General features: G+C 35.9%; 1 protein-coding gene across 6 annotated transcripts in view; it reads left to right on the forward strand.

Moving 5' to 3' along the window:
• Positions 1–15,528, forward strand: part of LOC112554130 (A-kinase anchor protein 13-like) — a 69,838-nt gene that overhangs the window by 8,605 nt on the left and 45,705 nt on the right. For 3 of the 6 annotated variants that reach the window (XM_025221740.1, XM_025221742.1, XM_025221741.1), the window contains exons 9-19: positions 3,277–3,365; positions 3,587–3,683; positions 5,619–6,000; positions 7,158–7,366; positions 8,175–8,278; positions 8,652–8,811; positions 9,090–9,135; positions 11,191–11,238; positions 12,432–12,524; positions 12,930–13,029; positions 13,911–14,034. In XM_025221740.1, the coding sequence (XP_025077525.1) occupies positions 3,277–3,365; positions 3,587–3,683; positions 5,619–6,000; positions 7,158–7,366; positions 8,175–8,278; positions 8,652–8,811; positions 9,090–9,135; positions 11,191–11,238; positions 12,432–12,524; positions 12,930–13,029; positions 13,911–14,034 (1,452 nt within the window). Of the gene's footprint in view, positions 1–2,102; positions 2,202–3,276; positions 3,366–3,586; positions 3,684–5,618; positions 6,001–7,157; positions 7,367–8,174; positions 8,279–8,651; positions 8,812–9,089; positions 9,136–11,190; positions 11,239–12,431; positions 12,525–12,929; positions 13,030–13,910; positions 14,035–15,528 lie in introns of those variants that run through there. The other 3 variants (XM_025221745.1, XM_025221744.1, XM_025221743.1) reach the window with 3 other exon arrangements.

Raw genomic sequence — 15,528 nt, forward strand, 5'->3', positions numbered from 1 at the left:
GCAAATCATGGTATCATAATAAAAGCATTAAAAAAAAAGATTGACCACATGGAGACTAAATGATAATGCATTAAGATAAACCATTCATGAACGAAATATGCCAGTTTTGAGAAAAGTTAGCTAAAAAAGTGTGAATTCAAAGACGGTCATTGTCCCAGCCTGCAAAAGTTCGCAGGGTGAGACAATGACTAGACTGTAAATAGTTCAAGGGAAGTGACAGTTGCCTGTATTTTACATTTTTTGGTGATCTAGGAACCAATTACCTTTTTCTGTGTATATAAGAATTGCTTGAAAAACATTAATTATAGTTTTTGTTGCTTTTTTTTAAAAAAGGTGAACCTTGTTTTTTACCATTCATCTAGCCTTGTTTATGTGTCTGCTAGGCCTGGTGCATATGTACACATATGCATATACCTACACACACTCAAACAGAATCACAGTTGATAAATCATATGTAGGTTGCAAAAGAAGTGCCAATGGATTTAATTCATCATCAATCAACACAAAGCAATAACAATAAATTAGATTTATGAAGCACATTTATCAAGGCACTTAATAAAATCACATAGTGTGAACACAAGCGTGAACACACAAAACAGAAGACAAGGTTCTTAAACCAATCCATCTCTGTGAGTAGATCATCTCACCTTCAGTTCTGTCTCCACTTCAAGCATCCATGATAGGAAATAAATAACATAGGTGCAATAAAATATACATTTTTTATAATTATTTGTTTTCTTGTTAAAATATTTATTTCATGCACCTGTTATTATAGTGTGTAGATCAACTGCTCACCAAATCCTACTTTACTCATTTTACTTTTGTCCTAAATTTTATAGTTTTTGATAATTGGCTGCCACTAACAATAATAACTCACTTTGCTGGCATCCCTTTATCCCGCAAAACATTTCAAGCACTGTTTTTATCTGCTTTATTTTATGCCGTATTGATTTTTGGAGATTATTATGCTGGAGCTGTTAGTTCAACTAAAGTAAAATGCCAGTGGAAATAGGTCAAACTGTCTGAAGTCTCGGCAAATCCATCTTGATCTAAACTGAAATTTTTGCAATGTTATTATCACCTAGCTTCATCTTTAGTCGAAAAATTTAAAAACAAACTTTTCTGGACAAGCAAATCTTGAATTCAGAATGCTGCTGCAGTGCACACTAACTTGTCGAGACTTGTATGGCGTTGCCACTTTCAAACTAAATATGATCTCCGCTTGGGGGTACTCTCATCATGAAACTTTTGACAGTAAGCATCATGATCTGTCCTTGTATTTATGATCTTTGATATCAAGATAGGAATGTGTTTAAACCCATCTGGAATGCCTGCAAAATTGAAGCAAGTGTTGCCCAACTCCAAAATTCTACTATTTGCATTTTACAGAAAAAAATCACATTTATTTGTTTTCCTAAATATATTACTATTTTTTAAAAATTATTTGTGCATTATTAAGTATGTTGACTTTTAGGAGTTGGTTTGTTGAATAGTAAGTCCATGACCTCTTATGTATGAGCCATGCCCTAAGAAATTAAACTTAAATTTACTCACATCTCCAGTCAGGTATAAGAGGATTATAAAGGCAACAGTACTACTTCCTGGGATTTTGATGCAACTGTAAACGATAGGCATTTTCAGGACCACAGTATTTTAATGTTAATCACAGCATAATGTTGTGACCTCCATTTAAATGATGGAAAAGTACTTGAATATTAAAAAAATATTTCATAGGTATATATACGAAATGGAATATTAATACATCGTGAGTCTTGTTGGTAAATCTGCTGTTGGAAAAGATATTAATGCTAAGGCCATGATAATTGTAACTCCCTCTAAGCTTTATTGCCATGTTATGGTGTAAGACTGTTGATGTCTTAGGCTCGAGGTTAAATTCACTTCCTGATACTGAGCTATATTGGGTTCACTGGAATAAAATTTGTAGATTTTCATTGGACTGGAATGAACTTTGCAGAGTGTTGTGGAGAAACCTGTTTGGTGCTGTGAATGTATTTCACTTCACTGTAATATTCATTTACAAAATCATACTTAGCAGACTATTGGCTTAAGGAGAAGAGTAGGCAGTAATGAAGCATAAATTTGGCTGATCATTTTTGAAAATCATCTTGTTCAGGTTAAGTAATTTCGATTTCTTTTCAAATTTCCTCACTTCTTTAAGACATGGTGGATTTCTGATAGAGGTAAAAATCTTTTAATGTAATTGCCTAAGTAATGTTTTGAATGACTTCTGGTATCTTGGATGTTATGTAACCCTACTGCTGTGCATATAAATGGCCTTATTTCTTTGGCTGAAGATTTGTAGAGGAGACTCCGAAGAAGGATTAGCCACAATACAAAAACTTTTCACACTGTCTTGGCATTAGTCTTCTGAGTCACAAGTATGTTTAGAACTATTTTTCATCTTTCAGAGTGTGGGTCACAGCTATAGCAAACATTCAAATGATCTTCTGGAGTATAAAGGAAGGAATATATTTAGAGCAGAATAGATAAAAATGAGTGATATTTTATTTGTCATTCTCTGGGGTGCATGGTAGGGGAAGAGAGAGTTTGTAATATTGAACATTTTTCTCGTGCTAATCTCTGTTTTTGTGAACAGAAAGTAGGTTCCATGTGGAATGGAGGTATTTAGTGCATAGTTTGTGTATTAATGTATTGTATGGTGTTAACTAATGTGTACCTGTCAGCACTTTCTTGAAAATTTAGTTTCTTTGTGTGGGACAAAATGCACCTTCCATGTCTTATCTCTTTTTAGTAAAATAAATACTCTGCTGTTATTTCTGAAAGCCTTCTGCTGCTTTCTGCACATGTAAAAAAATCAAACAAAAGCTACCCTAATATATCAGAGACATAATAAAGAATCCATTTTAGAAAGCAAACAAGTGAGTGCAATTAGATTACATGCAGAAATATTCCAATAGCAATACAAATGTTTGAATAGTATAAAAATGCAGCTTGTGATCGAGTCAGCCATTGTTTTTTCCAAAGAAGCATCACACTTCCAGAATTCCGTGCGCTCGGGTTACTTCGTCGAGTGCACGTTTTTCTGAAAGCAGTGAAATTCCTCATCTTCAATGACAAATTACACTTGAGCAATCCCGATGTGGCTTGAATGTCCTCTATTTTTAGGGTCTTATTTCAGATTTTAAATGAATTTCAAAAGGTTGTATTTAGAGGTGAGAGCATTTCTAAAGCATTTCACACATATGAAAACTGATTGTTTTGTAATTGGTTAACATTATTGTTCATTTTGTGCAGAAGAAACTTTAAGCATATGCCATAGCATGAATGAAGACCTGTTATGGCATAGAGGGAGCAAACAACATAGGAAAATTATGGAAGCTCAGGTACATTAAACTGTAATCAAGTTTGTAGCAATGTGCTTTAATTATAAGATTTAAGCTGCTTCTAGTACTCTTATCAGAACTTTTCTTTTCTGGTCTTCTGTTCCATAAGATAGAATCATGGTAGAACCTACTGTATTGTAAAATAGGGCAAATGCCAAATAAATGTGTGGTGTTTTCAGTAATGTGAGTTTGTTAGGTTTTTGTTTTATGGTCACAAACAGAAATCTCGCAAGCTACATCTTGCGCGCTTCAGCAGTTCATGTCCAGCTCTTGATGTTCATCACCATCCTTGTCCTTTGTCACCAATTCAAGAATGGGGTAAATTTGCATTTCTATTATAGGCATGATAGCATTTTTCATTTATGCTTTGTAACATGATGTTGTCCCCCACCTAATGCACCCTCATCCACCGTCAATGGTCAGTGGTCTACATGAGGAAAATAAATTACATCAGTCAACTCTTGTAGAGCAAGATTAGACATATATTAAAGACACACAATACACATTTACTTGTAAAAGGAAAGAAATGTTTTGGCAGACCTATTTGGCTTCTGTTTGGAGCCTGTTCACTGTTTTAGAACCCGTCCTAAAAAGTTTGTGTTGGTTTTCAGTTTTTCAACATGGCTTCCATGGCCACTGGCCAGCTTGACTGAACATTAAACCATTCACTTGAGTGAATTGTTTATAAATTGATCATGAACTATGGGTCCCTTATGTAGCACAATTGCTGAAATGATGGCTATTGTTTTTCAACAGTTCTATTGCTAGAATAGTGCGGTCATTATTAAAATTAGAATTATGCATAATTAGAATTACACTCTAAATTAATAATTCTTTAGCTTACAAATACAACCATAGCAGAAGATAAATCAAAAACACACACTTTGGAGGCATAAATGTTTAAAACAAATATTCACCAGGTGTTGGCTTAGATATATATACACACAAACACATTTACTAACATGAACAGATCAGATCAACTCTGTCATCAGCTATTGTCATGCCCTTAGTTTTCGAAACAGCATACTTGAACGTTTTACTGTGTAACCAGCAGTCCTCCAAACTGGTTTGTGGAACAGTTGGCAAGAGGTCTTGGCAAACCGCTGTTTTTGAAAAAACATAACCCTAACCCTAAAACCGCTGTTTTCGAAAAGCAGGTTTGCCAACCCATTTTTGGTTTCTCTTGTGTCCGCATCTTAACCAATCACTGCTCAAGGCAGTCACTTCAGAGCAGTATGTCTGCAGATAAAATAATAGAGAGGCTTGTCTAGGGTTAGACAAAAACATGGTGTATAGTACATTCTTCAATAAAGATTCGCTTTGTCCATGATGTCATACAGCTTTGTACTCATTACCCTTGAGTTTATCCAGGCAAATCTCATGACATTGCCCTTTCACTGAGCAATGATGGATGATGCACACATTGAATGTTGTGTTAACAAGCAAGACAAGGAAGAAAAAAGCAGAAGCGGAAGCAGGCAAGAAAAAAAAATGCAACAAAACAGCTAATATGCAAAGAGTCTTGTTTCTGGGTATTGCTTAGCTGATGTCCTGTCTTCTGACTGACTATCAGTATACAGTGCATTCAGGGAGCAGACCAAAAGAGTTAGGGGGAGGAGACAATGGCTGGGGTTTGTAGGAAAGGGGAAGATAAAGTTTGTGGTGATGCCAGCTGCCATAGGGATCTTTCATTTACTCATTTGCTCCATTCACCACCTTCCTCTCTGCCTTTTTATTCAATCTTATAACATGCCTTGTTAAATTATTATGTTGTCACACTTTTTATCTGCATACTAAAGGTATGCTGAAATTTGCTGTTAAGTGAATTTTTAGATTTCATTTGGTGGCACCATTAACATCTTACAACAGGTAAACATGTGCCAACCAAACATAGTGCACATTTTCCTCTTAGACAAAAGGAGTATTCCTGCCAAATTTTAGTGAGGATTGGAGAAACAGTGTAATTTTGCATAATTATTTACCAGAACCACAAACCCCTACGCACATAACAATTGCACACTTTACTTAAAAAATTTATGTTACTTGCATTTATATTCATTTAAGAATGATAGACATCCTCTGGTATGGTATTTAGAAAAAGCTGTAAAGAACAAAACTAGTTCTTTTTATTAATCTGCATAAGTAGAAAATTGAAATGCTAGAAAGAAAAGTACTTGGTGAATGTGCATTGTAACAGTTGGAAAATGCATGATTAAATAGCTTTTTTTTTCATGACTGCATTGCTGCGTGCAGATCAACACAGATCCATGCAGGACTTAGCTGAGGATGAAAAGAACATATGCGTTGCTGAGGGTTTGTTGGTGGTACATGGTGAAGACTGCCATGACCAAGGCTGGGTGGGAGAAACACCAGATGGTGGTGTGCGCATCTGTGTGAATGGAATAACAGTGGACAGCTCATCAGATTTTCCTGAGTCACTAGATGATTCCAATTCTGTAATCACAAAGATTGCTATTGGTGGTGTGAGCCAGAATATGGGGATGAAAGAAGATGAATCCAACAGGCGTCGCAGCTGGTGTCCAGAGAGCTTGTTGGTTTTAGGTGCAGATGTTTATGGACCTTCTGATAATACTTCCATCAGTCTGGGAAGAACTATAGGAATGGCAGGCAAAAGGTACATTCCTAGCACATGATTATTTTAAAATATAAAATTTTAACTTGTGTATGTTAATATCTTAAGTGAGCAGGGTTGCATTGTATCCTTTATTGTATTGTGCTAACTATCCATAAAGTTGTGTGATCTCAGGGCTATGTTGGTTATTGTATTATGAATTTACACCATAAACCCAGGAGATGGTGTTGATTCAGGTAAAAACAGACAGAAAGCAGTCTAGTTGCTCTCTCTACTACAGCCCCTCTAAGTTACGACCCGATTTTTTTAGCTAGTCTAGTAGGGAAGGTTTACTATAAATACCTCATGTGTGTGAAATCAGTATTATGTTAATGAGATGGATACGTTCAACGATTCAAAACATATTCAAGGAACAGATAGAAATAAACCCAAACAATTCTGCAAATGGAGAAATCACATTATCAAAAATTTTATTTTTTCTAACTTGTAAAGTGAAATTAACTTTTCTTTAGTAACCCTGACCCATATTATCATCCATTGTTCTTAAAATTGGGTAATCTACCACACAGCTTATGCTTGTGCACACTTGATGGAGATAATAATAATAAATTAAGTTTATGTAGCATCCTGTCCAACAGGCAAGCTTATTGCATTGCATTGACCCATATCCACAAAACTGTCACAATGTAAAACAAAGAACTGTTCAAAGACTAGCTGCATTTTGGTAGTAAAGGCAGGCTTTGCAGGACTTAATGCAGATAATCTCCATAGAACAAGAGTTAGTGATATGAGTGAATAGTCACCTGTGACATAATATCAAACATTAAAATTGCAACTCAGGGTTGCTGCCAAAGCAAACACAGCATGCCAGACTGGAAACCAATAGATCCAGTCAGTTAATGTTTCTATGTAATAGAGAAAATTGTATACAATCCAATTGCAAAAGAGAAGAACAGAATGTTGCACACAAGCAAGCCCAGTGCAGGTGTTGATGCATGTCAACATGGTGACAAAAGCACCCCCACGCTGGTTAAGGTAGAAAGAAAAAAAATGTGTTCGAAATAAAATCATTGTGCTCTAAAGATAGCAATAATCATTTTTGCAGAATTCTAGGAAAGGAACAAAATGTTGTTTTGAGAAAATGTTTTTTTTTTAAGAATTGTGCTAGGATGAGCATACATTGTCATATTATTACACAGCCTCAGTCTGAGTGGCTTGGACCGGGAAGATGTTTCTGAGGGAGAGGATACTGTTGATGCAGCAAATACGTCATCTTCGCCACCGGCCACACCACTACAAAAGTGGCAACATCAATCTGACACGTTATTTAGCTCTTTGGACGAAGATATCCTTCCTTCCATGTCTGCAGATTCCAGAGCTTCTGACAATTACACTCCTTTTCAGGCAGGTGAGATGAGAATGGCATTTCAAAACTGATCCTGTTGATATGGTGGAGCACTTATGCCCAGTGTTTTCTTCATGATGGCTCTTAATTCATAATGATAAAGACAGATATATACAGCCTTGAAAGCACAGTGTTCCTTGAGACTCACTAGTTAGAGGACAAGGACAGACTGGACACCTTGTTCTCTTTAGAGAGCATGGATGTGAGGGCGGACATGTGTGTGTATTCATGCATGTAAATGCATATGTGTGTAAGAGAAAGACAGGAGAGAGAGAGATAATAAAACCTAAAATGATTTATTTGAAATTCTTATAGTCCGAATGCACATAAATTACATCACCAGTATGTAATTTTGACAGTGATGATTAATGTACTGGTTTTGACTCTTTTGAGCACATTGATACAATAGTAAATAGTCTAGGTACAGTGTGTTAAGGGACTACATTGTTGTGTATTGTTTGTTGTGTTGTTTGAAATTATGGTAGACTGGCAAAATCTTGAAGGGTTTTTTCTGCATTGCATAATCTAGATACAGGTAGCAAGTGCTGCTAATGCTCAAGACAAAAGTATCTGTTCTGCATATTTTTTATGTTGTCAAGGTATTGGCCTTGTTTTTCTTGGTACTGAGGACTTGGGAAGTTGCCTTCTTGTTTTCAGTGTGACGATGAATATGCAGATGCCAGTCCTACATTTTTAACTTCATTTAAAGGATTAACATTTAAATCATTGTTATCAATCAAATTTGCAAAATAAATATATGAAGTCAAAGTTTTAAACCCTGATTTAGCATATATAATTGTTTATTTCATAGTTAGAGAAGATGCAATTACAAGAGAAAAGTCGCTGGAACAGGAGATTACAGGTACAGTTGTGGAAACTCTTGCTACAGGCAACACTGGTTTGGATAATTCCAAGGTTTGTCATATTTCTGAAATTTTTTAATGTTTTGAAAAACAATTATGTCAGTGTATTTAGAACTGGCATTTTAGTAGTTTACTTGTCACAAAAAATGCTGTAATAAGGTCAGAGATGATAACTAAAAGTGTTTAAGATGTTGAATCCTTTTAAGGAGATTTGTAATATTTTCTGAGATAATTTTCAATTCAGAAATCTTGTGGCACTGTTGTATTACTGTGGGCTGCACTGCTATTGGTGATCATTCTCTGTACTCAGAGCAGAAACTGAAGAAAATATTTTAAGTTTTTAAGAAGTTGTCAAATCTACCACCAGCTAAGAAAAATCATGAGATGTTACCTTGTCCCAAAGTCATCGTTATGTTCTTGTGCAGGTGATTTATATGGAGAAGAAACGCTCTGTCACAGACACACATGGAATCAGATCCTATGAGGAAGGCCATAGTTCTTTGGATATAGGGTTATCACCCATTACTAAGTCTCTTTCCACTCCATCGATCCCATTAGCCACCACCTTGTTGGCAGGTTCAGAAGGTAAGATGTTCAGCTATGGCTGTCGCATCTGTATCATGTTTTGTCTTTGAGACCTGTTACTTTTACCTGTCAACCCCTTCCTAATCATCTGCCAGAATAAGACATCTAATCCTGCTGGCGAGGTGTTTTGCTCCTCAGGAAATAGCAAGGAATAAACGAAACAGCCTTAAGATGAACTTTTATCTTTTTACTCCTTGCATACTTCTTGCCCAGAATTGTTGTAAGATAGTGCAGGCATGATAAAGAAGAAAATAAGTTTATAATCCTTTTTGCTACAGGTGCTGACAAACCCATTTTAAGGGATGGATGCCGTGAAGGAAAACTGTGAGTTTGAACTGTCATTTATAAAAAGAAATTCTTAGTCAGTGCTTCTGCCTCCTGAAAAATTTCCTATTTCAAAATATTTCAACATCTTCCTAATTTCAACCTAAGACCCATCATGAAAAGCAGACTATGCTATCTTAGGGCTTGAATCAAGACTCTGGATGTGGGTAGTATGGCCACCCCTCCTTTGTCATTGTAAACATTGCTGGATGTATGTGTGTGAGAGGGTGGGGGGATGTAAGTACTGGAAAAACTTTGACTTAGAATTATGTACTATAGAAAAACTGTTACACTCACCTATAGGAAAGGTGACAGTGACTTGTGTACATGTTGAAAATAATTGAAAATAAAACTTGAAAATTTTTTGCTATAATTACACACACACACAAAATTCCCAATAGTTTTACAAATGAGTAACAGTGTGACATATAAAACAAAATATTTAATGTGCTCTCTCAATTACTACAGTCATAAAATAGCATTTTATAGCTGAAGAAATGTTCTTTAATTTTGTATAAAAAATATTATGGGTGTGTAGCTGTTAGTGTTTGAATGCAACACATTAGATCGAAAACATAAACACTTCCCTAGAGAGGTAGCAGGGCTGTGTAATCAATGACAATAATGAAAGTATACTCAGGCAGATTTAATTGTGGGGCAAATCTAGAGCAGCAAAAGGACTTGAGAGTATTTAATACATTATTCATGCTGCATTCTGATAAACCAGATAAAATTGACATAAAAAAGAATGTGCTTAAAATGAAAGAAAAAAAATGTGGGTATCTGCACAACCAGCACTTGAGCACTAGTGGCATTGAGTGAGTCTAGTTTCAAAAGCAGAAACCAGAGGCACATATTTCATGTTGCATGGCATGCCACTGGTTTTTAATGTTGTATATTGATAATGTCATGCATGTGTTATGGTTAGCATCAGAATCTTTTAAAGTATCTTAATAAAACTTAGTTTTTTTGTAAGGATCTGTGAAGCTGCTCTTTGGATTCTTTTTGTTTGTGGTTTTTACAGGGTTCGTGCAGAGTTTTTGAAAGTCTGGAAAATTGGGCAGCCAGTTTTGTTAAGACGCACCTGTATGAACCCTGTTGTTAGCTCCTGTGTTAATCAGTTGTGCACATCAGGCTTTTTTGTAGGCGCCTTTGGTGGCAGTCTGTCCAATCAGATTAAACTTTATTGTCTATCTGAGGAAGCCCAGAACAGAAATTTTTCTTTTGCTCACAATCATTACACATAAACGTCATATAAGCATATATACATACACATCAGTTGACACACATGCCCACCTACATCTTCTCACACATACACATGAACCTCCTAAGAAGGATGCCAGGTCATATGGTAGATCTACAAGTCCTTGTGCCTTTTATTTAGCATTTATGCTGATGAAGATCATAAAGCTTTTCTGTTGATAAGGATATCTTGGAAATATTCAACGTGTTTGATGCACATTAAGGAAGGTTGGATAAAGGAGTAATGTCTATGCAACATTTTTTATGAAGATTTTTTGGGGAGTTGGGGAAGAAAGTTGGCTCAGTGTTTGCTGCAGCAGTCTGCGAAAAATCTCTTTGGAAGTGATGCTGTACATAAAGAGCATTTTATTTCCATAGGTGCTGGACAGTTGAAGTATAGAGTAACTTCAGTGTACTTCTATGTGCAGAATTCGTTTTCATGTTGTATAAAAGGTGATTTTTCATTCTCTTGGAAATGCTTTTAGTCTACATGTTGTTTTTATTTTCATAGTATTTTTTTGGTTACTTAGTAAAGGATCTACATATGTTGCACTACTGTTTCACTGCCTGGTGTTCTTTTACTAATATATGTTTACATATGGCTTTGTTGATGTTTTGGTACAGACTGATATATTTATAGAGTCATGGTTACAGTTGTATACTGATGTGATGGTGTGAAGCTAGCACAGCTTGGATTTCACTTGCAGACAAGCATTTGTGTGTGTTCAATGTGTGTGTTTATTATGCTAACAAAGATGGCTGTTAGTATTATGGTGATTCTGACTCAATGGTGGATCTATGTACACATTGCAGACCAGCTGCTGCATCCCGTCTTGTTGAAAAACATATAGAGGATGATGAGTGAGTTGTAGTCCTGAGTGTTTTCTTCTGTGTATACTTCCAGTTGAGTGGTTGCCCACTCTCTTGCACTGCATGCAGCTTTATGCATATGTAACACTGAAAGTCACCCAAGACTTTGTACTTGTATTGCCTTCATCGTATGCAAATGCTAACAAATTTTACTTCTTAGTATGCTTACATTATAGTTGGAGCCTTCTAATGATATGGATGCCACTTTTATATAACAAGGAGAAATAGCAATGTGTGTATATATATATTTTAGTCTCTTTTAAGTTGTTAAATATAATCTTGGACTTTGGAGAACAAGAAATTATTTAGAGTTTTAACATTTCACATCTATAATTCTGTAGATATTGATATAGATGTGTTGTATAAACAACTAACATAAACTGTTCTTTTTGCCAATAGTTTAAACCCTCTATTTTCCATTTTTCTGCATTTTCTATTCATGGTAACTTTATCACGTACATCATATAATTTGGTTCTTTTATATGTCATAACCTTGATGTTAATCGGCATTGAGGTTTGTCTGCCTTCTGACACTAAACTGTACTGACTTAGATTAACAGATACTAAGGGTCTGATACTTGCATGCATGCTTAAGTGCTTCTTGCTGATCAATGGACAAGTATGGTTCAACAAATGTTTACATTTGTATGCAAAAAAATATCAGAAGGCATACTTTTAAAAAGGCTGTGAATCTTTCATTTGTCAGTTGGTGCAACCATCTGAACAGCATGAGGTCACCATTTCTACAAATGATAAATGTTCGGGTACTGGTCATGTAAACAGACATATGCTCTGAGCTCTTTTTGCCTGTAGTTACCTGTGCTTTGCCACTGAACTTGAAGGAAATTTGCTATCTAAAGATCAGTGCTTTCTGCTATATAATAATGGTTATTGTTAATTGCTATCAGACATGGTTTGGCATCCCCTTCCTAAAGGATAAAAGTACGTTACAAACACAACCTAGTCTTGAGATTTGGCTTTATATGGATTTTATTATTCTTTGTTCTGATGAAGTTGATTTAGTTCTTAGATAATATGACACTACTTTTATAGACCATCATTGGCTGTATACAGTTGATACCTTGAAGCTCACTTAAAGTTCTTGTAATTGCAGCCAAAGATTTTAATTGAATGGCTCTGACCTGTGGAAATTTGTGTAGACATTAAAACAATTCTGTCTACAGTGCTCAATTTTGCCGTCAGGAAGAAATAGAAGAGGAAGAACATTCATCACGGGATACTAAAGAAATTTCATGGAAGGAATTTTTAAATGAAGAGTATGTATACTTATTTCTAAAATTTCTACTGTTTGAAAATAGGAAGAAGTATTTACGAACAGGTACATTTTTCTGCATTAAACATATGCTGCTACTGACTACTCGATGTTCAGCAGATGCAAGATAGAGAAAAGGGCTATGCATAAAGAGAGAAGTGGAGAGCAGCTGATGAACAGTTATGTTAGGATTTGTGTGCATGAGAGACACATTTAATAACTTATTTTTTTCATATACACGTAAGGGAAATAAAGTAGTTTTACCAAGTAAACATCTAAGAGATGAAAAAGCTTAGTGCATACACATATATATGTGTGTGAGTACATGTATTACTTGGTGTTTGTGCACACATGCATGTGTTCCATACATGGAGAAAGAAAAAGTACCTTGCATTAAATTGATCTTCAGGCAGAGTACTGCAGAGACTGATGAAAAGCTGAGACAGCCAGAAAAGAAGCGAAAAAGCAATGTCTTATCCAGATTCTCAAACAGTTATCTCACAAAGAAGGTAAGGAAAATGTCGTCCTACATTTTAGGCTGGATCTTATTATGCAGAACAGTAATGGCAAACACCTAAAGGTCAAATGTTTCTCATAAAAAGCTGCCAAATCACAAAAGGCACTGCAAATCACAAAATCAGTCACAATTTTAACTGTTTGGAATATAAAACCCTTTCATGCTAAACTCACTGCATCATTGGCTGTATTTCAACAGAACAACATGTAACCAGAAACCAAAACTTACTAACCAATGAGTACTTTTCAATTCATATATACTTGTGTCACTCAAAACTTGCCATTTTTTATATAATTATTGATATAAGGAACCACACACCTGCAGCATAAAGAGGCCATCAATCAATACCTTTCCCAATTCTCTTTTGTTCACGTCTGTTTGTTCTTCAACTTAACTTTTGCTTGACTTTGACACGGGGGTGGGGTGGGGGGAAATGGAGACATTTAAGCATTTCATCTAGCCTTCACACTTCACCATGGATACAGTCAGATCAGTGAGCTTGTCCATGAAAGAAGACACAGTAAGTGTTGTCATATGTATACAGCCATGTCCCTATTTACAGAAGCTCTTATCTTCACTTTGCCTTCAAGGGGAAAATTTCCAGTTCATGGCCCACACATTTAGCCTGTTTCTGACTCCTTGGGCCTTCATCTGGTTAATGAATATCAGGGAAATATTACAGACTGCTCAGCCTTTGAGTTCAGCTTCCACTGTTAGTGAGGGAAACTTTTGACTAACAATGTAAAAGGGAGGGAAGCTATTATGGTCATGTTATCTAGTTAGTCTGGAAGAAAGATAACTTATTTAAATATTTTTGTCTGCATAACTAGCTCTGTTAGTTTGTGTACATGTTTATGTAATGTGATGTTACAGAATAAAGAAAAAGAGAGCAAGATAAAGCAGCTACATCAGTTTGTTGCGGTGTCTTTCAGCAATGCAGCTGTTTGTGACATGTGCCATAAACCTATGACCAACAAGCCTGCTTTGCGATGCGAAAGTAAGAGAAGGGAGTTGGGGTGTGTGTGTGTGTGCAAGTGCCCAAGTATGTGTGCTGTTGCGTTACACCACAGGCTATTTGAATTTTCTTTTAGGCATCAGACATGTGGCCGCATTTATTTCTTCACAGTCTACTCTTAAGTGAATTATTTTGGTACTTTGCATTAGCATTATGTATACTTTATCTTTCCACCTTCCTGTCTCTACCTTTAGCATCTGGCAGAACTTATTTCTGTAGTACAGTAAAACCTCCTTTTAAAAGTCGCTAAAATAAGGATATAACAGAGGGGTTTTATTTAGGAGATCAACCGGTCTACTTTTATTCCAGGAACCATTACTTCAAACACCTTTATTTAAATGCTAACATAAAGCTTTTAAAGTCATATCATAATGGTTTCCTTTGTTGTTTTCACTTTCACTTGGTCATGCTTATTCAGCCATTGTTGCACTTAACCTCCAAACTAAAGAACAACGATGAAACTGGCTTTCGAAAACCCAATATATCTTGCCAATAAAGGATGGTTTAGTAAGATGGTGACTGAAGTTGATTGAACAGCACATGACTGTTTTTAATATTAAATGTTAATAGTTACTCCTGTCTTTGGAAATCGATTTGACTTTCAGTTGTGGGATGACATGGTTTCTACAGGGTTAATTCAACTCAGGCAGTTAATAGATATATGACCGGACTGATATGGTATAGGTTGAAATGATCAGTAACCCAATGAAAGGATAGTCTCTTTCAAAATGTATTTAATTTATTTTACATTATTTATACAAAAAATTGTAATATAGGTTAAATAGTCAGCCAAAGGCAGTCTGTTTTAAAATGTACAATTAGTTCAACACTCAACTTGTGTAAAAAAAAAAAGTCATAGTAGAGCACTAACTGTCAGTTGTAAGTCAGGTAGGAGAGGTAGTTGTAATAGAGATGATGTTTATATAGTGAAATGTGTACTTCATATATATATATATAATTTTCATCATCAACCTATAGCTTGCTGAAATATTTGAGTCTTTCATTGGTTGAGAACCAGAAAAGGTGTAACTTGGTTATCTGAGGACAGGTTCAAAAGTTCATTCCTTGTTACTCCTCAAGGAGTGTAAGGCCACAACAACACATTGCCTGTGGACCTGGTTTTGGGAAGTCCTTCCCGGTTGGGCCCATGTGGTTCCGACATCCTTTGCCTACTATTCTTTTCCAAATCTGCTTTGGGGTCTTCCAACTCTCCTCTTCCCCTGAGGATTCCAGTCAAGTACCTGCCCGGCAGTGGTGTCAGCTGGTTTGCTGGGTGTGTCCTATCCAGCACTATTTGCGCTTTTAGATGTCTTGGCTAGTGGCATTCTAGTTGGTTCTGCTATTGGAGATCTTTTCAGGCCATCTTATTCCCAGAATATGGCTTAGGCATTGGTTGGTAAAGGTCTGCAGCTTGTTGTTAATGGTATTTGTCACTCTCCAGGCTTCAGAACCATACAGTAGGACTGCTTACACATT

This window comes from Pomacea canaliculata, linkage group LG13 (assembly GCF_003073045.1).
Source record: "Pomacea canaliculata isolate SZHN2017 linkage group LG13, ASM307304v1, whole genome shotgun sequence".
Classification (NCBI taxonomy): Eukaryota; Metazoa; Mollusca; class Gastropoda; order Architaenioglossa; family Ampullariidae; genus Pomacea; species Pomacea canaliculata.